This window comes from Canis lupus, chromosome 31, assembly GCF_011100685.1.
Source record: "Canis lupus familiaris isolate Mischka breed German Shepherd chromosome 31, alternate assembly UU_Cfam_GSD_1.0, whole genome shotgun sequence".
In the NCBI taxonomy this organism is placed as follows: Eukaryota; Metazoa; Chordata; class Mammalia; order Carnivora; family Canidae; genus Canis; species Canis lupus.
In genome coordinates, this window is record NC_049252.1 from 6,184,219 (window position 1) to 6,207,808 (window position 23,590).

At 34.7% G+C, this 23,590-nt stretch overlaps 1 protein-coding gene across 1 annotated transcript in view; it reads left to right on the plus strand.

The window, feature by feature from the left end:
• Window positions 1-23,590, plus strand: part of GBE1 (1,4-alpha-glucan branching enzyme 1) — a 268,368-nt gene that overhangs the window by 28,147 nt on the left and 216,631 nt on the right. The window contains exon 2 of the mRNA XM_038581192.1: window positions 21,573-21,742. Coding sequence (XP_038437120.1) covers window positions 21,573-21,742 — 170 coding nt within the window. The remainder of the gene's footprint in view (window positions 1-21,572; window positions 21,743-23,590) is intronic.

The window sequence follows — 23,590 nt, forward strand, 5'->3', positions numbered from 1 at the left end:
CTATTGGCAGCCAGAGATCTGATAATATAGTCCATATGGGTTGGTATTGGAACAGAGAACAGTGTGCAGAATGATGGAGAATGGGCCTGGAGGAGCAAATGAAAGATGTTTGGACAGTTTGCCCCTTTTGCCTCAGCCTACACTCAGCCTTTTTCAAGGTGAAATGTTTGTGATCCTAATGTAGGCAGTGCACAAAGTCCCATCAACTGTGCTACCATCAGGTGATGTCAGAGTGGTCCTATCCTCACTGAAATATAAAGCATTGGCTACCGAAAGTATTCTTCAGAGAAAAAAAAAAATAGGAGAAAAAAATGACTAAGTAATATAAAACATAATTGCTACAGGCTATTGTAATCACCCTCCATCTTGGCTGAATGGGGTTCTTTGCAAGGTGAACCTTTATGGTGAACCTTTTCAAGGTTCTTTTCTATGGGAGTCCTTGGTAGCTTTGTTTTGATTGGGCTGTATCTTGTTGGGACTGTAAGGCATCCCAGTATTTCCCTTGATTTTAAACATTGTCTTCTTGGCCTCCATTGTGAAACTACAACTCATTTTCCTCCTAGTCTTCCCATGGTCCAATGGCAAATGGAGTATGAAATGGCCAGAGAGTAGTCTTAGCTTTCAGTTAATCAAAAATATGACCATATTTCTTGTTGGAAGAATTCTTCCTCCCTTGGGAACTGGGACCTCCACACCCACCAAGCCCAAGTTGGTATATAGCAAAATTCTTCCTGTATCTGTTATCAGATATGATAATGAGAGGGGCTATGCCCATATCCTCTATTTGATTCCTGGACCTGTATTCTGGAGAGAGAGAATACCATATGTTGGCTGCAAATTTGAAACATGTACTGAATCCTCTAAGACCATACCTCAACCTCTCAGGCTGTTGCCTTCCAGATGTCATAATTTATCCTTCAGTAGGCCATTCTACTATTTTATAAAGCCAGCTGTTTCCGGGTGACAGAACATGTAGTAGTACTAGTAAATTGCCTAAGAATTAGCTCATTATCTATATTATATATCTTGTTGTCAGAAGCACTGTTGTTTCATCCAACATGACAACTGATAAATTATAAGGTAAATCAAAGGTGGATCTATACCCAGAATATGTTTATCCTTATAAGGACAAAATACTGCCCCTCCTTGAATCCCTCCTTGAGTCCCTCCTTGATGTGATGTGTCTAATGTAATCAGCCCACTACCAAGTACTTGATCAGGCCAGAAAATGGTAATTTTCTTGGGTTTTTGTTGGGACAACCTGCTCTTGGCTGGCTGCATACTCAGCTTGGGTAGTAGCTGGATTAGACTTGGGGAGGGGAAGATGAATGCAGGCATCCATCACTACCACCCTAGCAACTTTGTACATGAACATGGGCTGAGGACGATGGCTGACTGGCATGTATATCATCATATTCTGTACTTATTCCTAGAAATCAATCAACATACCTGTTTGTCACTGATTTTTAAATTTGTTTCCAAATTGATGTCTTACTGGCTAGACCCTGTAGTTACTAGCCTGTAAGGCAGTGTCAGACTGTACTTGTATTTACTTCTAATTCCACTCAAAGTAGAAAACCAGATGTACAACTTAGTTTTGCTCACTGGGAAGGTTACTGCTGAATGGAATGATAGTACCCTCCTAGCTTATACAGGCATATTATGCACGTGCATTCATTATCCAAGCTCAAGCTTTTTCTTCCTGTTTCCTGGCCCTTTGGGATCTTGGCCTGAGGCCAGATGTGCAGGTTGAGGGAGAGGCAGCAATGTAGTAGGAGCAAGTGCCTTGGGAGTCTGAGCCTCTTGTTTTGTATGGGTTGGTTTACTTGTATATACTGCTTCAGTTTTGTAATGGAATCCCATCCTGTATGTCCAGAATGGAAGGTTTGGTGGATCAGATAATACCTACTTCAACATGAACAATTATTATTATTATTGTTTTAAGATTTTATTTATTTATTCATGAGAGACACAGAGAGAGAGGCAGAGACACAGGCAGAGGGAGAAGCAGGCTCCGTGCAGGAAGCCCAATGCAGGACTCGATCCTGGGACTCCAGGGTCATGCCCTGGGCCAAAGGCAGACGCTCAACTGCTGAGCCACCCAGGTATCCCTTAACATGAGCAATTCAAATCTCATAGTCACTAGATGTTAGTGGGAAGGTGGTTAATCTCCACTAGCACCTAGTAGTAGTAAGCCAGGAGCTGCTTTTCAATTTAGAGCACTTGTCTGCAGAGAATGACATGAGTTTCCTTTGATGCAAACCACATATATTAGCTTCTTGAGGTGAGAGGGCCAGGTAGAAAAGTTTGGACCGTGAGTTTGGAGGGGCAAAGGGAAGGTATCTGGCATACTTTGAACTCTTTAAAGAATTTCCTCACCTTTTTAATGATAAATATTTAATCAGCTCTTCAGTTGTATTTTTTTGTATGAGAGGACATTGGTAATGATTTGATTTGATATTAGAATTTAGACTTAATTTCAAAGGAGTCTTTTTTCTCTTGTGCCTTTTTTTTTTTTTTTTTTTGTCAGAGACTCTTACTTCTTTTTCTTTCCTCCCCGCCCCCCACATGGCCAAATAATAATTAGTATGTATTTCAGTTGTATATTCCATTGCAGTATATGGCTAAACTAAAGCAGTGAGCTCCAGACTGGACTGCTGATTCCCAGCTGGCAGATTGACCATTTCTTGTTTCCTTTCTGCTAATACCTGCCTGTTTCTGCTGTTCTGAGGGAAAAGTGAATGAGGTAGTTTCATATTATTTTCATTATCTATCTACATGGAGTTAGGTCTATGGGCAAGGTAATTAGAAATCCTATAGCTGGAATAAATCAGTTTCCCTAACACTATTGTAGTTCTTCCTCACTCCCAACTGTAGAGCTCCTACTTCATTATTACTAAATTTTTTTTTTTTTTTACAAAGTTCAAATCACTTTCAACACATTTAGCTATATTTAGGATGGCAGATGTTTTTATTTCTATAATATACGTGTGTGCGTGTGTATATATACACACATATATATAGGCAGATTTTTGCTCAATGAGACCTTTTATTTATTTTTTTTTTTTTTCTTTTCAATGAGACCTTTTAAATTCAGAAAGTTTTCATATCATCCTTTTTTTCTCCTCAGTACTTTATCTTTTGATTCATTTTCAATGTTTTATAATGTTTATGATTTAACAGTCCCAAGCTGTACATAAAATAGGTATTGCCGAGAAACTAATTTTTACTGGTAACTCTGTGGTAATTAGGAGGTAATTGATAATTCTGCTATATAATTAGTTAATATGATTCTAAATAATCATAATATGAGCATCTTTAAAAATAATCTTTTTCTTGACAATTCTGGCTAGCTGTCAGGTTTCATGAAAAAAAGGCTACATTTAAGAATCTGTTACTTTGGAGGCCATCCGGACAGGCTAGAATTATGAGAAACCAAATGTCACTTCAATTTATTCAGCACGAATTTATCTTCCAAAAGAAGCTTAAAAATATACTGCCTACTTTTTCCCCACTATTTTTGCTGAGAGTCTTGCTTTATAATGACATTCATATTCTCTTTTATATTTTAGCTTGAAAATTGTTGTTAAAGTTACTTATCGTAGGAAGAATTGCACTGAGATATTTAACTTTATATTATGTGAAGATTGCTCAGTGGCAGGGGATTAAAAATTACTTATTTATAAACATTTAAGTATAGGAAGTTAACATGTCTGGTTTGATAATACTTCATAAAAAGTAGTTGTTCTGGGAATGCTTGATCAAATTCCCATCTATTGGCTTAAAGATCTCTAATGCCACACGATTGATAATTTTTTTCCTGTTCTCATAATAGATTAGTAATTTGTGACTTTTGGTTTCAAATAAAGATATGATCTGTTAGCCTCTTTTCAGAAGATGCTACACATATTCCATCAAGGGAAGAGAATTATGATGATTACAAAATACCTGTTAGAAGGGAATTTTGCCTAGGAATTAATAAGCAAGTTTACATTTTCATATTTTCATTAAAAAATACCAAGTATCTTGCCCATTACCAAATTGTCTCAATTTGGTAATTTGGTTGATTTGGATATCACCATGGGCATCATTTCTGCTTTAGGAATGAGAGCAGAAGGGACCAGAAACCTCTCATTCATATCCCTTCTCCTCCCTTGGCACCGCTCTCTGAAGTCACCAAGATAAGGCCATCTTTTTAGCTGGGCAACATCACTTTGTTTGGTGCCCAAGGTAAGTGCACATCATAAGCTCTGGGAAGTATTGCTGGGGCATTTAGAGTAATCCCTCTGTTGGTACAGACTTCAAACACAATTCATATAAAGCCAATGTTGCCTAGCAACTTCTATATATAACACTTTGAGTGATCTCTGCCTCTTCCTGTCCAGAATTGAACATCTCATTGTACTTAAAAAGAAACTAACGGCCTACTTTGGAGAAGAGATATTTCTAATATAAATATTCTCAATGCTGATGTGTCTCAGGAGAGTCCCAAAGTAATTTTTAGTACAAAAAAAAAAAAATATCCTGAAGAGGGGATGAATTGTTTGAGACTCTTACCCTGAAAGGAGAAATATGATCTTGTGAAAAAATAAATGTATTTGGATTTTACCAAAATTGGGACATTGGGTAAAATTGGGTTATTGATGTTTCATCTTATTCTTTTAAGAGGCAAAAAAAAAAAAAAATTCATTATTAGTTAAAGTAGCCTTATTTGAGAAACAATCAACCTACCCATTAGTAAGCATTTAAAACTGATTGATATACTAGTAATGTGGAAAAGTTTTGTTTATAAGGCTGTTTGTGAGCCTCATCTCCAGAAATCAGGTCTAGGAGCAGGTATTTTGGCAGTCCTCTCAAAAATCTTGATTCTGGTAAGCACCCCATTTAAGTTGGATGCAGTAAGGACAGCACTTACAGGAACACGGGTTTTAGGAATTTTATGGAAGTTAAAATACATTCATTGGCTGTAAATGATTTGTATGATGTAAATATCTAAAATTGGCATTAGTATTTAGTTTTAGAGTGTTTGGATATGAAGACGTTTTCTTTTTTTCCCCATATTTAATATTTTTATTTTATACTTTCAGAAAAATTAATTTTTGCTTCCGATGAATGAGTCGTCCCCCCCCCCCCCCCCCCCCCCGTTGCAAGACACTACATTTTCATATGTGCATATTAAAGCACTATTTGCTAACCTAAGGTGTTATGACTACAAAGGGGTTTTCAAATTCTGTAGAGGAGTTGTGGAAACTGGACATTGAACTTTGGAATACTTATTTTGTAACTGGTTGAGACTTTTAGCTTTTGTTTTTTTTTTTCCTCCTCGAACAACAGAAAACATTTTTTTCTGTCCTGAAAATCTGTCTGTGATTCTTTTTATTGACTAAAATGATCTTGGAGAGTGGGAGATTTTGGTTAAATATGTTAATTTTAAGTCCCATCTTGATACCATAGAACTGTAGGAAATAATTAGTGAACAGTATCATAATTCACTTATGATCATACTTGGAAGCATTTTGATCTTTTACATTTAGAAAGTTAATACGAAAATGCTGGCAAATCTATTTTTAGTGTGAATTTGGAAACAAATCTAGTTTCATTTAAAGTGGGTTGTATAAAATATTTTAAAGATATACATATATATTTCCTGTGAAATGAATCTTTCTTTGCATTCGGACTTCTCTCAATTATAGCCATGTTCACTGAACCAGTACAGGACCCAAGAATGGAGTCTTGTGGAGAAAAATGTCAAACATACTTTTCTCAGCAGTTGTTGAGCTGCCCGGTTCTTGATGGGGTGCAATTATTGTTTAGGTGTTCATTCTAGTAGCAAGTTAAAGGGAAGGAATTTGAAACCCAGTGTTTTCCAGGGATGAAAAATAAAACAAAGCAAAACAAGCAAACACACAACCAGAGCTTTGACTTTGGGTTGATTTGTGAGACGGAATGACTAATGCCTTTCCTAGTACTGCCTACTGCCTGTAAAGCAGGAGGCAGGGCAGATAGCACGGCTGCAGATACATAATTACATGGCTGCCTCCGTCTTCTCTGGGGTTTTAAAATAGAAATAATGTTACTCTAGAGGGTGCAGAGCTGGACTTTTGTGCTCTGGTGGTAACCAGTCTTAGAAGAGAATGAGTATGTCATGCTTCAGTGCCACTGCTTTTAGTATTTATTGTTTGTAACCGTGGTTTTGAGAATGTTGCTGGAAGTAAGAAGAAAGGAGGGAAATAGGTATTGAAGCAAACAATAATAAAATAGATCTATCACTGGAACTGTCTGTGCAACAAGCAGTGAAGTAATTTAAGATGTATTGCAGTGTTTTTAAAGAAAAAAATATATGGTGAAAAAATTGAATGGTTCATTCTACTGTTCTTCAAGTGGTAGTCTTTATTTAAACATGGCACCTTTGATATTGCAGTCTTCTTTTTAAAAAAGTCATTAATTCGATTTAATAGGATGTGTGTCAGTTTCTGCTGTGGGGTGAGTTTGACATTTTGAGAGCAAGTAAGGAAGAATCAGGAATATTGTGGTAGGTTATATACTTCAGGAAGTGAGGCCATAAGCAAATAATACTGGAAGCCCTACCAAACTGAATTTTCTTGAAGACAGGCATTACATTTTATTTTATTTTTTTCTTTTTAGCTCAAGAGATATTTTCTTCAGGAGCACCTGCTGTTGTTAGGCACCTGTTTAGGAGTTGGAGATTGAAAGTAGGAGAATTAATACATGGGTAAAGGGGGTGGAGAAATGTGTATAGGCAGAATCAATATCATAAATATTAATATCATATATTAATATAAACATCAGTATCATAAATACCACAGATCACTGTGCTGAAATGGAACGCACAAGCACAGTGCACAAGCTTTAAGGCTTTAAAGGGCCTTGTGCGTTCCATTTCAGCACAGTGATCTGTGGTAGCAGATCATATTATTGACTTAGGAGAGTTATGCCTTCTATTACAATGATTTGAATAGTAGAAGAGCTAAAGAGATGGTAAGTTTTCATTATTTGGTTGTCTTCCCAGTATCTTCCTCATTTGCTTTTCAACAAGTTGCCTTTCAAACTTTTGTTAAATTAGACAATTAGATGAAATATACTCTACCTTAGAACTTTTAAATTGTTTTTTAGACAATACACTTTAAAATCATAATTGTAGGTCCTTTCATAATTTACTTCATGTTCTGTTGTGTTTGCATTTTTATGACAGGAACAAATAGAAAAATAAAGACAAAAATACAGTAAAGTTATTCATAACTTCATTATCTTGAGATGATAGTTAACATTTCGATACTTTTCTATGCATTTATAATTAAATAACAAAAGACCTATTAACTTTTATTATTTTTCACATAACAGTGTGCTACAAACATCTTTTTATGTCAGTAAATACAGATTTAAAATGTATATTTTAGGGCAGCCCCGGTGGCCCAGCGATATAGCACCGCCTTCAGCCCAGGGTGTGATCCTGAGTCCCGGGATCGAGTCCCACATTGGGATCCCTGCATGGGGCCTGCTTCTCCCTCTCTGCCTGTGTCTCAGCCTCTCTCTCTCTGTGTCTGTCATGAATAAATAAATAAAATCTTTAAAAAAATGTATATTTTATATGTGACATAGCATACATATTCAATAAAATCATACCTGTGATTTGCATGGGGGTGCTACAAATTTTGAAGATATTATGTATGAATATTAATCCCAATGGCCAAATTATTCCACATGAACTTTGGGAATTCTTAAAAAGAATTTGAAATTGAATTGAATGTCCAGCCAAAAAATTAACCACTGTTATACATCATTACAGTTGTCCACCCTTTTCTGCTGGGGATATGTTCTAAGAACCCCAGTGGATGCCTAAAGCTACAGATAGTACCAAACTATATATATAGATTTATATATATTTAAATATATATTTACATATTTTTCCTATATATACATACCAATGATAAAGCTTCATTTATAAATTAGGCACAGTAAGAGATTAACAACAATAGCTAACGATAAAATAGAACAATCATAACAATATACCTTAATAAAAGTTATGTGAATGTGGTCTCTTAAAATATTTTATTGTACTGTTCTCACTCTTCTTCTTATTATATGGGATAATAAAATGCCTACATGATGGGATGAAGTGAGGTGAATGACAGGCATTGTAACATAACATTAGGCTACTATTCACTTTCTGAAGTCTGAAAGAGCATCATCTGATTCTGGACCATGGTTGACAATAGTTTACTGAAACCAGTGAGCAACAGAACAGTATATAAGGGGGGCTGGGCTACTGTATTACAATGATGACTATTTTTAAGATAACATAGAATTAAAGAAATCTTTTAAAATCCTGTTTCTGATACAAATACTGTAAAATTTCATTTATTTTTGGAACTTAAGGAACAAAACAAATGAGAAAAGGAAGAAAAAGAGAGAAAAACAAACCAAAAAACAGACTCTTAACTAGAGAGAACAAACTGATGGTTAGCAGAGGGGAGCTGGATGGGGGGTGAGTGAAATCAGTGATGGGGAATAAAGAGTACACTTATGGTGAGCACTGAGTAATGTATTAAGAGTGTTGAATCACTGTATTATATGCCTGAAACTACCATAACACTGTATGTTAACTACACTGGAATTAAAGAAATTAAAAAAAAATTGGTTCTGACAATAACTTGCTGAGTGATCTTGATCAAGTTGCTTAGTCTCTGATGCTTGAGTTCTTCCTCATTTTTGTGTAATATAGAGTTTCCAGCACATAGAATTGAGAGAATTAAATGAAATATTGCTTGTAGAGAACTTGGCACAATGCTAGGTACATGGTAAGTGCTCAGGAATAATTAACAGTTATTGTTGAAATCTCCCCAGGCTACTAAGACAATTGTCTGTGATTGTAAATGCCTCATGGTGAAATTTACTGAGGGAACCATTTATTCAGTCAGTATACCTTAATGGATGCTGTACTAGATGTTGAGGATGTAAAATTAAACAAAAGATGATCGTTGGCTTTATGGTACCCATAATCTGGTGGAGAAAAACGTCAGCAGGGAAATTTGTAAAACTGTATAATTATACCATTGGGACAGTTTGACCAGAGCTCTTTGTGAACTCTGCCTTGGAAATGGTTGGCCCATGAGCAATGAGAAATCTATGAGTTCACAATTCCAGTAGTTTTGATTATGAGTAGGTCATATTAATTATAAGTACCACTGTGTGATCTGGCCACAGCATTTTGGGAGCATCAAATTAGGAAACAGTGGCCCATAAGCAATAAGAGTCCTAGATGAATTTGAAGCTTCCATTTTACTGATGTTGAATAAGCTACCAAATTGAGCTTCGGGGTGGCATTATTAAACAGATTTGCTTGTACTTAAATGGATTTTAATGTTGGGTTTTCTTGCAGATCTGCTTATAGCATTATGGTCTTGGTTATAGTAGTTTAATTTGGTGCAGGGTCTCTTGGTAATATGGTAAGTCAAATTTATAAATGTTCTTTTACATCCATACTTCATTATAAACTTACAGAGTAATAAAGCTCAATAATAGTGAAGTACTTTAATCTCAGTCTCAGTTTGGAAATATTTAAAAGAATAAAACATGTAATTTGGGAGGAATAGTTAACTGGGACACATAAACAATATAGCAGACCACCCTACACAAACTATACAATGGTTGCAGATCTATCCTGTTCAGTCTGTTTTAGGTCATTGAATGTAAAAAAAAGAAATTTTCATGTGTGTGTATTTTTTATATATGATTTTCTATAAATGCATAATATATATGTGTATATATAAGCATATATGATGCACACAATATATTTATAGTATGGATATATGGATGGATAGAAAGAAACTTGGATTTTTTTTTTTTTAACTTAAAAGAGATCTTGCCAATATGTTGGAAGTCACTGTGAAAGCTCTTTGATCTGTTGGTTTTGTAGCTGACAGAATTTTGAAACCTTTGTCTCCCTCAGTAAAGGCAAAGAACTGTCAGGGTATTTGATAGACCTTTGATATTTCATGGCTATTTAGTGCAAAAGATGTGGATTTTTTTGTTGGAGATATATATATATATATATATTTATCTCCTTGGATTCTTTGATATATATTAGTATAGTGTGTTCTATGCCATTGTCAAAATGAAAATTGATTCATTTATCCTGTTTCAAATATTAAAAACATACACAAGGATAAAGTTCATGGCTATCTGGCTATATTTAATAAATTCAAAACTGTGATTGGATTTGTTAATTTGTTTTCAAGTGTCAGTATCTGATCTTTAGCAATTTTTTAGCTTAAAAAAAAGTGTTTTTATCTTACAATAAATATAATTACCATCCAGTTTGAAACATATATATCAGAGGTATAAATAGTATCTGTTTGCATATTTTACTTTAGTAAATGAATTCAGATTCATTGTGACAGATATATCCATTCCCCAAATAAAAATTTCCAGGCATTTAGAATCCAGGACCACTGTAATTTCTGCTCTTTTTTGGCTTTAAAAAATAAATTTAAAAAATGCTTTCTGGATTTATTCAGTGTAAAGATGATGAGTTTTATTTTTTTTAAGTGAGTTTTCTGATGATTTTATTTTTTGGCCATTTATACCACGCTTAGAACAAAAGGATTTTTTTTTCCTTCAGAAGTTTAGCGTATTAAAATTATTTAGCAAATATTAAATAACAATTCAAATTTAGTACAAAGTCCTAATCAACTGGGAAACTGTAAACTACAAAATGTATTGGGTAGTATTATGGCTAATGGTTAAGGTCAGATACTCTGGAAACAAAATCTTGGATTTACATTTCAGCTTCACCCGCTTTATAGCTGTGTAACCTTGGCAAAATTATTTAACCTCTTGTTTCTTCATCTGTATCATGAGACTGACAGTAGTTTCCCTCATACTGGGTTATTGTGAGAGTTTAAGTAAATTACTACTTAACAGAACCTAGACCATAGTAAATACTCCACGAGGTTAGGGATTATCATTTATGATTTGTGATATTTATAATTTATTATAATTTTTTTCTGTTGACAGACTTTTTCTTGTTTTATTTGCTGTGTGTTTTATATTTCATAGATGGCTTATATGCTGCTTAAAATATTTTAAGAAAAAAATATAGGGACACCTGGGTGGCTCAGTGGTTGAGCGTCTGCCTTCAGCTCAGGGTGTGATCCTGGGTTTAGGGATCCAGTCCCACATGGGGCTCCTTGCAAGGAGCCTGTTTCTCCCTCTGCCTATGTCTCTGCCGTTCTCTCTGTCTCTCATGAATAAATAAATAAAATCTCTAAAAAAATATATATATATTTATATCACTTGCACAATGGTAAAATATACCCTTTTTGACATATGTGGGAGATGCCTAAAATAGCCTTTGTATTGAAATGTGTTTTTTACTTTCTTGGTTGGTATTAGGACCCAACTTTGAATCAGAGAAGATTAGAGTATGAATTCCAGTTTCTTAGCCCTGGATGGAACTTTTCAATTCAGCTTCCTCAGTTTTACCAGAGGAAGTTGAAGCTTTGGGTGGTTATCTTAACTGAAGTTCATATGTCAAATGCTGTAGATTCCGTCTAGAACCTGTGTCTTTTGACTTCTTAACCTCCCTCTCTGTTTTGGTGAGTAAAGAACTTTTGACAGTGTTTGAGTAACAATGACATTCATATTAAGAGATGAAAAGACTTAACCATCATTGATTTTGATCTGTTGTTACGGTGAGTCATGTTAGGAAGAAGATTCTGGTGGTGATTGGGAAGATTGGAATTGCTTCCCAGCAGATTAGTTGCCCATATGTTCTCAGTAACATAGCTTTTTGTGTAGGTTGTGGTCTCCATCATCATCTAAAGCCCCTCTCTAACCCAAACCTGTGGTCTTTGCCATATCATTTTTCCAAAAAGAGAAAGCTGACCACAGAACAGAATGTTATTTGAGCCAGGAACTGTTGAAACATTAAGTTAGATTTCTTCCTAGAAATCAGTAGACTAAGACTGTGTTAGCTCATGTTTCATATTACACGAGAGAAAATAAACTGAAAGGTCAGTTGAACAGTTACAGCATTGCCCTTTTCCAAGGTAATCAGCAGAGCATGTAGCAAAGACGTGAACAGGAGCGTGACTGGAAAGAGAGTGGCTGATAAAGAGGCTGGCTGCTCAAAGTGCTTGGGACAATACTTGACACTTCCAGGCCTGACCAGATGGGCCGTCTCACAGGGCTTACCTTCAGTAATTCTGATTTATTACATTCACATGATATTTTTTCCTAGTTAGGCAGTCAGGTTTTCACGTTGCCAGAAGACCCCAGAAATTTTAATATTGACCATTAATCATACCTTGGTAAAATGCAAGGGCAATATATTATTAATTTATTTGCAACCAAGAGACAAGGCACAGTGATTAAAATTAATTTCTAGCTACATTTTGTTAATTTATTCTAATTAATTAATCTGTTAAGAAGTAAAAATATGTTTACATTAATGGCTATATTGTAGGCTTTTTAAATTGTGTCATTAAATATCATTTCCATTATCTTAAATGTAGGATTCTAGAAATAAGTATTTTATTATTAAAATAAATAGGGTATTGCATACAGCTCAGTAACACCACTGAGCAGAGTATTTCTAGTTTTTCATTGATTAAGAATATTTCATGTTTTTGGTTTTGTAGGATTTAGAACTGGCAGGATCTCAGCAATAACTTCACCTCGACCCCTTCACCTCTATGATTGAGAGCCAGAATTAGGAAAGAACATTTAATAAATAACAACCACTATTTACTTTCAAGACCGTATTTTAAATAGTAGCAACTAACTTTTAAGAGTTAATTTTTAACAGTTTTGAAATGTTCCTCTCTCCCCATTCCCTCTCTCCTCAAAAAAGAAGGGGTTAATGATTTCTATATAATCATGATTTCTACATCTATTTTATTAATTTGAAACTCAAAGTAGTCAAATTACACTTAACTTTAGGTCAAGTAAGAATAAAGTTATTTAATTTAAATAGCTTTAAATTTAAACAGCTTTTATTCTATAACATCATAAATAAGAGATCAACTATTTGTTCTTAAATGTGATCTGATGATATATTTATCGGATTGGCTCAGTGCATTTGATTGTGTTGTAGATACGATACAAAATGAATAAGGTTTTTTTGAAAAAGTTAAAATTAATACACTTAATGCTTGCTTATCATTGAATTAATATTTAGATTTTAGTATTGCACTATAATTAGCATGTTAGAACTATTTGATTTTTTTGAATGTTTCATTGATTCTCTAATTAGAAATCCCTTAATTTCTTTTTTCTTTTTTTAAGAAATATGCCATAAGTAATTTATTTTTAATAAATTTATAAATAATTAATCCAGTTAACCCTTGAATAATGATGAGGTTAGGGGAACTAAATCCCTGCACAGTCAAAAATCAGCATCTAACTTTTGACTCCCATAGCCTACTACTATTGACTGAAAGCCTTACCAATAGTATCTATTAACATGTATCCTGTATTGTATATATTATGTATTGTATTCTTACAATAAGGTAAGCCAGTGAAATAAATATTAAGAAAATCGTAAAGATGAGAAAATACATTTATAGCATTGTACTAACTATATATATATATATATATATATAGCAGTATAAGTGGACCCACACAGTTCAAACCTATGTTGTTCAAAGGTTAACAGTAAGCACCACCCTGCCATCAATGGGTGCTTTATTCTTTTTCTGCTTTATTACTGGGCAAGCTCTTCTCTCTTTATTCTCTTTCTGCTTAATTACTGGGCAAGCTGAACCTCTGAGATCATTAAGTAAAAAAAGCTAAGGGCAATTTGCTAATGGACCTATCAACTGAACCCTATTTTTTATTTTTTTAATTTCTTTTTAAAGATTTTATTTATTCATGAGAGACACAGAGAGGCAGAGACATAGGCAGAGAGAGAAGCAGGCTCCCTCTGGGGAGCCTGATGTGGGACTTGATCCCAGGGCCCCAGGATCATGCCCTGAGTGGAAGCCAGACACTCAACCTCTGAACCACTCAGGTGTCCCGAACCTAATCTTTTATTTCTAAAGTCTGTTCTTTCTAGTATGCCATCATGCCTGGCACATAGTAGGTGGTCCATACCATTTAGTCTTAGGCTCATTCCATATGTGAAATCATTATTTTAATTAACATCAAGTCCCAGTTGCATAAACAGAGGTATTGGTAAGAATTGTAATAGACAAACTACTTGAATAAAAACCACATACCTGTGTATGTTGATTAGTTCTAAAGCACAGAATGGTTTGCATTCATCTTTAAAAGTACTAACTGCTGGGATCCCTGGGTGGTGCAGCGGTTTAGCTCCTGCCTTTGGCCCAGGGCGCGATCCTGGAGACCCAGGATCGAATCCCACCTCGGGCTCCCGGTGCATGGAGCCTGCTTCTCCCTCTGCCTGTGTCTCTGCCTCTCTCTCTCTCACTGTGTGCCTATCATAAATAAATAAATAAATTAAAAAAAAAAAAAAAGTACTAACTGCTGAGGAGGAGGTTGGCTCCTGGCAGTAGTTGCTGTCTTTATTGGGTCATCACATCCTCCGGGTTGCTGTTCACTTTTATGATTCTGTATATTGATCTTGATACAGCATCAAGTTGACGAATCGGCTTCTTATGCGAGATCATGTATTTCTTTACAAAGTTGGTTGTTCGGTCACACAGGACCTTTAGGAAGAAGGGGAAAGGATTTCTCTGAGGACTCCTACCCATTTTCTAGATCTTCTTGGTCAAAGTTTGTCCCGTGAAGCCTTTATTCCTCCACACATCCATGTTGTAGAATCTGACCTCCACTGGCAGTTGCTTGCAAGCCACAATCTCCATCAATCCAATAAAAGGAGTGCACGAAGCCTGGATGGCCAGTGGGACAGAGTGAGTCCATGAGTGTAGTCCAGTTACAGTGCATTGTAACTCTCTTATATTTTAAGAGACTCTTCTTTATGTTGATCTCAAATGCAGCAGTCATATTTAATACTTTTATTGTCCAAGTGGTGTTTATTCATTTCATGCAAAGGTATCATACTAAGCATTTTTAGATGTAGTATCTCATTTGATTATCAAAGCAACCTTATGTGAAGTGGGTTCTGTTATTATTCTTAGATTAGGAAATTTATTAGTCTTAGTTATAGCTGGCAAGAGGTAGGATTGGGATTCAAATCCCAGCATAATAATTCTAATTTTAAACCTAAATCTAACCATTGTATCACTGTTACTTAGCCACAATCTGAATGTGTTAAGTGCTCACCAAAAATTTTTCATTGAGTACTTACTATGTGCTAATACTTTAGATGTTTGGTTACATCAGCATGCAAAACAGATAGTTTTTCCTTTCTTTGTGGAATTTATATTTTAGCTACTTCTGTTTTCTGGTTAAAAACCTTTACCAATGCCCTACGTAATGCTTTCCCACTTTGCTTTTTGTTTTACTGTCTTCTACACATTACGAAGAATGTCTTGAAGCCATGGATGTTTTAATGTCTTTCATCTCTGTGTTTGCAGTGCTTAGCATGGCAGTGGATCTATAGTAGATGTTCAGTAATACATATGGAATAAATGGATGGATTTTGCCACTCCTTGTTCATCTCCTTTACTTAAATGGTCGCATCTCTGGTGTTTCCTGATAGGTGAAGTTGTGTATACACTTAATTGAATAGAGATTAGGAGAGTGATAGGGATTTTTAAATGGAAGCATGGAAATGCATATATTTGTTGATTATGACATTTAAACATTTAAAAATAAGGAAAAGCATTCAAAAATAATAAACCACATGTAGTATGATACCAATCTCAAAATTCTTTTAATTGATCAATCTTGTATAGCAGAAGAGTCTACAGTTCCCTGTGCTTTTAATATGGAGTCTATTTTTTAAAAAGATTTATTTATTTATTTATTTATTTTTGATAGACATAGAGAGAGAGAAAGAGACAGATAGGAGGAGGGAGAAGCAGACTCCATGCTGGGAGCCTGACGCAGGACTCCATCCCGGGACTCCAGGATCGCGCCCTGGGCCAAAGGCAGCTGCTAAACCGCTGAGCCACCCAGGGATCCCCTATTGAGTCTATTTTAATGAACATTTCATTAAATATGGACTCTGCCTACCAAAATTCATCCTTCATATTGCTCCCTTTAAAGCCTGTCTTTGATCATATCAATTGTCTCCTTTTTAAAGTCTTTAAGGGTTTTGTTTTTTGTTTTATTGTCTAGTTGAAAACTGTCTTTTCCATCCTGATTGGCTTCTAGATTCCTACCTGTTCTCTTGCTCTGGTTACACACAGCTTCCTGTCATGTCAACAAGAACCTCCCAGTTTTTACACATGTAATGTTCTTCTCTGTCTTTAGCTTTCAAAATATACTACTTATCCTTCAAGATACAGTATAAAGCCTTTTCAACCTCCTCTTCTCTCACTAATTCCTTCTGGTGTCTTGCATACTCTCTAGTTAATGCTTACTTATCCCAGCCGTCTTCTGTGGTGAATTGAACACTCTTCCATTGCACTAATGAGCTTCTAAAGGGAAGGATTTTTATTTTATGTAACTGAATTATTTGTACACAATAAATACTTTTGTCCTGTAATAAATATTTTGCATTTTTGTTATAGAATATTTATCCTTAATTAAGAGACATAAACTGTTCACTTTAAAGTTCCAAATACCTAAATCTTCACTTGACAGTTTTAATATGTGGATAATTTTGCATATTCTGGATAGTTTTCACCTGAGAGGAAAGTTTCTACGAGAAATCTTGAAGTCTTTTTAAAGACTGATTTAAAAAGCTATTTTTTTTATTTCAAAAATCCCATTCACCCCTCTTTTAACCATATTTCTCCTTTTTTAGCTATTAAAAATTCCTGGTGAGCTTTTGCTTCTGTGCTTTTTCTTGCCTCTAACCCAAGTCTCCCTGGGGAAGCAAATGACAATATAAAATCTTGAAAACTAAGCTAGCAGGAATGGAATTTCCCCCATGGGTTCCTTAGGTTTCAAGACCACTCAGAAACACTTGAGAAAGGATTCTACATCCTAGACATTTCTAGATAATGTATGATCCATCTTCCTTGACTTATCTCTCCTATGTTCTCAACTCTGCCTGAAATTAGAAATTCAGTACTGATCTAAGATGAACTATCTTCCAGGAAAGCAAAGATTTCAGTTTGTTTCATTTTTTTCCCCTCAATTTATCTCTTGCTACTTCTGTAAAATAACCATTTTTCCCCAGTCAACACAATCTATTTAGTTTTTTCCCCAAACTTTCCATAATCCATACATTAAAGTCAATATAGAGTACTTAGTGTTATGTGTTAGTATGCCTTTATTTGTAATTTCCATAGCAGGAAAAAAGATGGTAAGATTCTCAAACACTTTTGGAATTAAGGGGAAAAAATCCTTAATGTTTGCTGATAATTAACAGGTGTATTAAAATCTAAATAAATGCTATAAATTAAAAAGCATTTTACAGCATTGCTTCTCACTGAAGTAGAGAAAAGTTGTAGCCAACAATTACTGAGCACTTGCTGGCTACTGTGGGGATGGCTCCCAGTGTGATTTTATTAATTCCTTAGAGCCTATAATGTTTTCCCTGTTTAACAGGGGAAGAAACTAAGGAAAAGGGAGATAAGTGACTTGTTCGAAATCACATATAGTATATAACAGTGTTAGGATATAGCCTACACTTTATTTCTAAAGACTAAGCTGATTCTCTTAATTAAAAGATTAATAGCTTTATGAATGAAACTTTAAGGACTTTCTTTAAATAGAAAATGTGACATTTAATTTGAGATTTTGGTCTCTTGACTCACTTCAAGTATACCTTTTGTAATGAATGATGCTTCACTCTCTATTGCTTTTTACCTTCTCGACCTTGGACAACTTAACATATTTATCTGTACCTCCGTTTCTTCCTTTGTAAAAAGGATTAAAAACATCAATGTAGAGATCAAATCTGATGATATTTATAGCGTTTTATATCTGCACAAAATGCTAGTTGCTGTACTAACTTCATTTTATGTTCTTTGGTTACTAAGAATTTGACCTAGTTTTTAAATATCCTATAAATTCATAGCAAAATATTAAGAGAGATGACTGTAGTAGGAGAGGGCACAGGCATGATGAGCTTGCTGTATCCTCAGGCATTTTCTTTTTTGAGCCACAGTGATTTCAAAGTGGAATGTGTATTTCTGTATCAGAAGCTATAGGGCTGACCTTGAGGGAAGTCAAGATATTTAGTTAAAGTAATATAACGCTATAATCCTGTTTCTGTTGAAATTTTGGTAAATGAGACATTTGTACATATTTTATGAAAGTTCTTATGAATGATTTTTTTAACTTAAACCTTAAATCTTAAGTGTGTTTTTAAGATATTAGGCTCATATTAACAATAAAATTATTGCCACATTTGTTTAATCTCCCAGAGTTCTATCTTTTTTATCACTAATTTTCCTTGTATTATGTATATATGTGTTTGTATTCTTTTGACCCTAAGTCCAACTTAATTTTGTTGATTGGTCCTTACTGTTTATCATTTTTTTGAATGTTGTTACTATGTTGTTTAATATGGGTTAGAGTTTTCATACACTCAAGAATTATAGCTGAATGATAAATTTGTAACAAGTAAAAACAAAACAAAAAACCAAAAAACGCATATTCTCATAGAACTCTGAGAATATGAGAGGGTTTGCATATTAGTATCTCATATCTATAGATCTTTTTTGTTTTGTTTTTTGTTTGTTTGTTTTTGGTCGAGGTCAGTATTTTAAGGATTTTTGAAACATTGCCAGTGTTTAAATTTGGAGGGTTCATAGAAAAATCTCAGAATTTTTTTTTTTTTTTTTTTTTTTTTTTTTTGTTCTTGAAAACTTTGATCTGGCAAATTACGCTTGGTAACAATGGGCTCAGGTATTAAGTAGAAGCTTTTGTTTTCCATGGGGTTTTTACTTACCATCTTACCAGAGTTCCTTTCTATATTATTTTCCATACTCTAAGGCCAACCTCATCTTTTCTCATCAGGCTTGCACTTTTGTGTTTCTTATGTGGGGCAGCTTCTCATATATGTGATACCTGTCTGGTTCCTGTGGATGGTTCAGTTTGTGTCCCCGGGAGTAAGGACTGTTAGTGAAACTGGGGTTATGCCATTTTGTTAAAAATCTAATTTGTTTTAGTTCATGGATTAAATATAATTTTTATACTTATAAAACCATGGATGTGCACATATGTGTGGATGTGAGTGCACTTGTATGTATTGGGTATATATACAATACAAAAGGGCAACTCAATACCAAAGACCCCCAAATAATCTGATTGAAAATGTGCAGAGGTCATGAATAGACATTTTTCTAAAGAAGACATACAGATAGCCAACAGGTTATGAAAAGATGCTCATGAAAAGATGCTCAACATCACTAATCATCAGGGAAGTGCAAATCAAAACCATGAGATTTCTTACACCTGTCAGAATGGCTAGTATCAAAAAGACATATAACAAGTGTTGACAGTGATGTGAAGAAAAAGGAAGCCTTGTGTACTATTGGTGAGAATGTAAATTGGTGCAGCCACTGTAGAAAATAGTATGGAGGGTCCTCAAAAAATTAAAAATAGAAACAACATATGATTCATTAATTCTACCACTGGATATTATACAAAGAAAACAGAAAGACCAATTCAAAAAAATATATGCACCCTATGTTTACTACAGTGTTATTTACAATACCTGAAGTATGGAAGCAACCTAATTGTCCATCAGTAGGTAAATGAACAAGGAAAAAGTGACGTGTACATACATCCACAATGGAATATTACTCAGTCATGAAAAGAGATTATAAGATCTTGCCATTTGTGACAGCATGGATAGACCTGAGGGTATTAGCTACTAATGAAATAAGAGAAAGACAAATACCTTATGATTTCATGTATATGTGAAATATAAAAAATAAATGAACAAACAGACATAAAAATACAGAGAAATACAAAAGGGGGTCAAAATATTTCACCCACGCCTACCACTCCTATAGGCCACCTCACTCCATTGATCTGATTATGTGGTACATTTCTTACTGTCATTGAAGCAAATGTGGTGACTGTGGTGGTGGTAGGAAGTCTTAAGGCCCCCGTCTACCTCAGGCCATTGGAACCCCACCCCTCGAGCTGAGAAAAAGGCCCTGTGAAAATGGATCTGTATCTGTATCATAACTATATCTATATTTTCTTTATGCAAATATGTGCTTTTCAGAATACTATTTTATAACTTCTTTCTCTAAAAGCAATCTGTTTTGGGCATCTTTGCATATCAACCCACTTCTCTCTACTTCTTCCTCCTCCTCCTTCTTCCTCCTCCTCTTCCTTCTCCTCCACTTCCTCCTCCTCCTCTCCTCTTCTTCTTCTTCTTTGATTTTATTTATTTATCTGATATCACAAATAGGGGGATCAGCAGGGAGAGAGAGAAGCAGGCTCCCTGCTGAGCAGAGAGCCCAATGTGGGGCTCCATCCCAGGGCCCTGTGATCATGACCTGAGCTGAAGGCAGATGGTTAACTGACTGAGGCACTCAGGGGCCCCTCTATCTCATTCTTAATGACTCATGTAATTTATTGTTTGAATGTTCCATAATTTATTCAGCTAGTCTTCCAGTTGCTGATCTGGTAGGTTATTCATGGTTTGGTGTTGTAAATAGTGCCATAATGATTATCATTGTGTACATAAATGTCATTGCTTCCTTGTTCTAATCTGTTGGTATTAGTGACAATAGTAACATTTTTTAAGTGTAGCTGTATGGACTCTGTGGATCTGGGAGAGGGCCAGGAACAACTATGTGCTACTTTTGGTCCTACTTGGGAAGGAATCTTCGATTTCTTCTCATGGCCACTAGCTTTTACAGTTTGACATGATGTAGCATATTCTTCCCATGCTTAGTTGCTATATGCAGAACTTGGCAGAGTACAGCCTATAGACCAAATTTGGCCAATAACTGTTTCAAAAATAATGTGTTATTGGCATCAGTCATACTCATTCATTTACATGTTGTCTACAGCAGTTTTCATGCTTCAGAGAGATAGTTGAGTATTTGTGAAATGGACCAACTATATACCCTTTAACAGGAAAAGTGCCAAACCCTGTTGTAGGGTAATTTTATTTATCTTGCTGGCTTTTGACTATTTTTCTTTTATTTTCTTAGGGGTTAGAAGAGAGAGACACATAGGGAGACACATAGGGAGGCTCCTTCATTATACTATTTTGACATAGAAGTTGCTATAATGCTGATTTTTAAAATTTCATGGAACATATAGAACAATCATATTTTCTCTCTTATACCAAAATGCATGAAATTGCCAAAAAATTTTAGATTGGTTCAGTTTAAGAATGGTTTTATTCTATGAGGTAACTGCTACCTATATGTGAAATTTTTCACATTATTCCTCTTTAATATCTTTTTTCTTTCTTTTTCTGAATAAGAGTAAATAAAGCATTTCTTTTCCTGAATAAGAGTAAATAAAGCATTAATTACAGTCGCTTTCCTGGAAGACGATTTTATTTTCTAACTTCCTTCTTTTGCACTTTTTCAAAGGTATAAGCGGTTTAATGAGACTTTGAACAACATTGGAGAGAACGAAGGTGGTATTGATAAATTTTCCAGAGGTTATGAATCATTTGGTGTCCACAGATGTGCTGATGGCGGTTTATACTGCAAAGAATGGGCCCCAGGAGCAGAAGGAGTTTTTCTTACTGGAGACTTTAGTAAGTGTTTGAAAGATTTAAAGTTGGTTATACTATTTCATTTAAAAACATAGATTTGTTATATTTCATATATTTATATGAAAATTAATGATTACAAATATCTGACTTTTCAGATAGAGCTATATGATTTGTTAAGTCCTTATGTTCACTTGGTACTGGTGTTCCTGCTGAAATGTAATGCATGTGTTCCTGAAAAACTTCTATGTTCTGTAAAATCATATACTAAAAGTAAGAGTTTATGAGAAAAATAGTGCGAGGCAGACTGCTCGAAATTTATCCGACTTTGTTAGGAAGCCCTGACAAAATCAATAGCAATCTGGTAAAAATACTGGTGTAAGTTAAATCTCCACTAGCATTTGCACCTGGTTAGCTGGCATTGTAGTTCTTAGAACGTTTAGAGCCTAATATCCTTTTTTGAGACCTCAGTAAAAGTAGGCATCTAATCTAAAGGGTAAACTTCATCACTCCGTTCTTTTTATTTTTGTTTTCCGTTTTTTATAATTTAATCTCAATTTTTTTTTTTTTTGTAACAAGTATCTTCTCAGCCTTCTTATTTGCCCCATCAGTTTCATTAGGCAGGAAACCCTATGGAAAGCATAGTTGGTCTAGACAGCAGGGTTCTAGCTTACAGTCCAGTGGGAAGAGGGACCTGTATGTAAATAACTATAATATAATTTGCTCAGTTTTATTCTAGTGGTATAAATAAATTACTATAATAGTGACAAGGAAGAAAACTCAGTTTTGGAAGTAGAATAATGATAAATAGGTCTTGGCAAAATGTTCATAATACAAGGAAATATCAGAATAATTATCATCCTTTGGTGTTGTGAGAGTACTATAGTATTTAAAAGTTGATTTTATCAGCTTTAAGGGTCGATATGCTAGTATATTCCATTTATATAACATTCTAGAACTGGCAAAGCTTTAAGGACAGAAGACAGAGTTGTCAGGATTTGGAGGTAGGAGTTGTGAGTTGATTACACAGGATCACTTCTTGGGGTGATGAAAATATTTTATGTCCCAGTTATGCTGGTTGTTACATGACTGCATACATTTATCAAAATTTATAGACCTATACACTTAAAAGAGTATATTTTATGCATGCAAATTATACCTTAAAAAAAGCTGACTTTTAAAAAGTTTGGTTTTATAATTGTTGTCTAAAAGTGTACTAATAGAAATATAATGTAAACCACATATGTAATTCAGAACTTTTAGTAGCCATATTAAAAAAGTAAAAGGATGGGACACCTGGATGGCTCAGTGGTTGAGCGTCTGCCTTTGGCTCAGGGCATGATCCCGGAGTCCCAGGATCGAGTCCTGCATTGGGCTTCCTGAAGGGAGCCTGCTTCTCCCTCTGCCTGTGTCTCTGCCTCTCTCTCTGTATCTCTCATGAGTAAATAAATAAAATCTTAAAAAAAATAAAAAATAAAAAGTAAAAGGACAGTTGAATGAATTTTAATAATGAAAAATTTTATTTAATCCAGTATATCAAAATATTTTAATATTAATATAATCGGTATAAAATTCATTGTGCTATTTTTGTTCTTTTGCATTCGTTTAGCTCTGATATTTTTTCATTGGCAATACTTGATCTATATTTAGATTTAATAAAATTTTCAGTTTAACAATACAAACCCAAGTTTTTTCCAACATTATTAAAAGTGCTAGTAATGGAGTTGAATAATAGTTTTAAAATTTAAATTTAATAAAGTAAAATTAAATAAAATTTAAAATTCAGTTTCTCAGTTGCACTAACCTTATTTCAGGTGCTCAATGGCCACATGTGTCTACTGGCTACTCTATTGGAAAACACAAGTCTAAGGACTTCAGTACCCCAAATTAGAT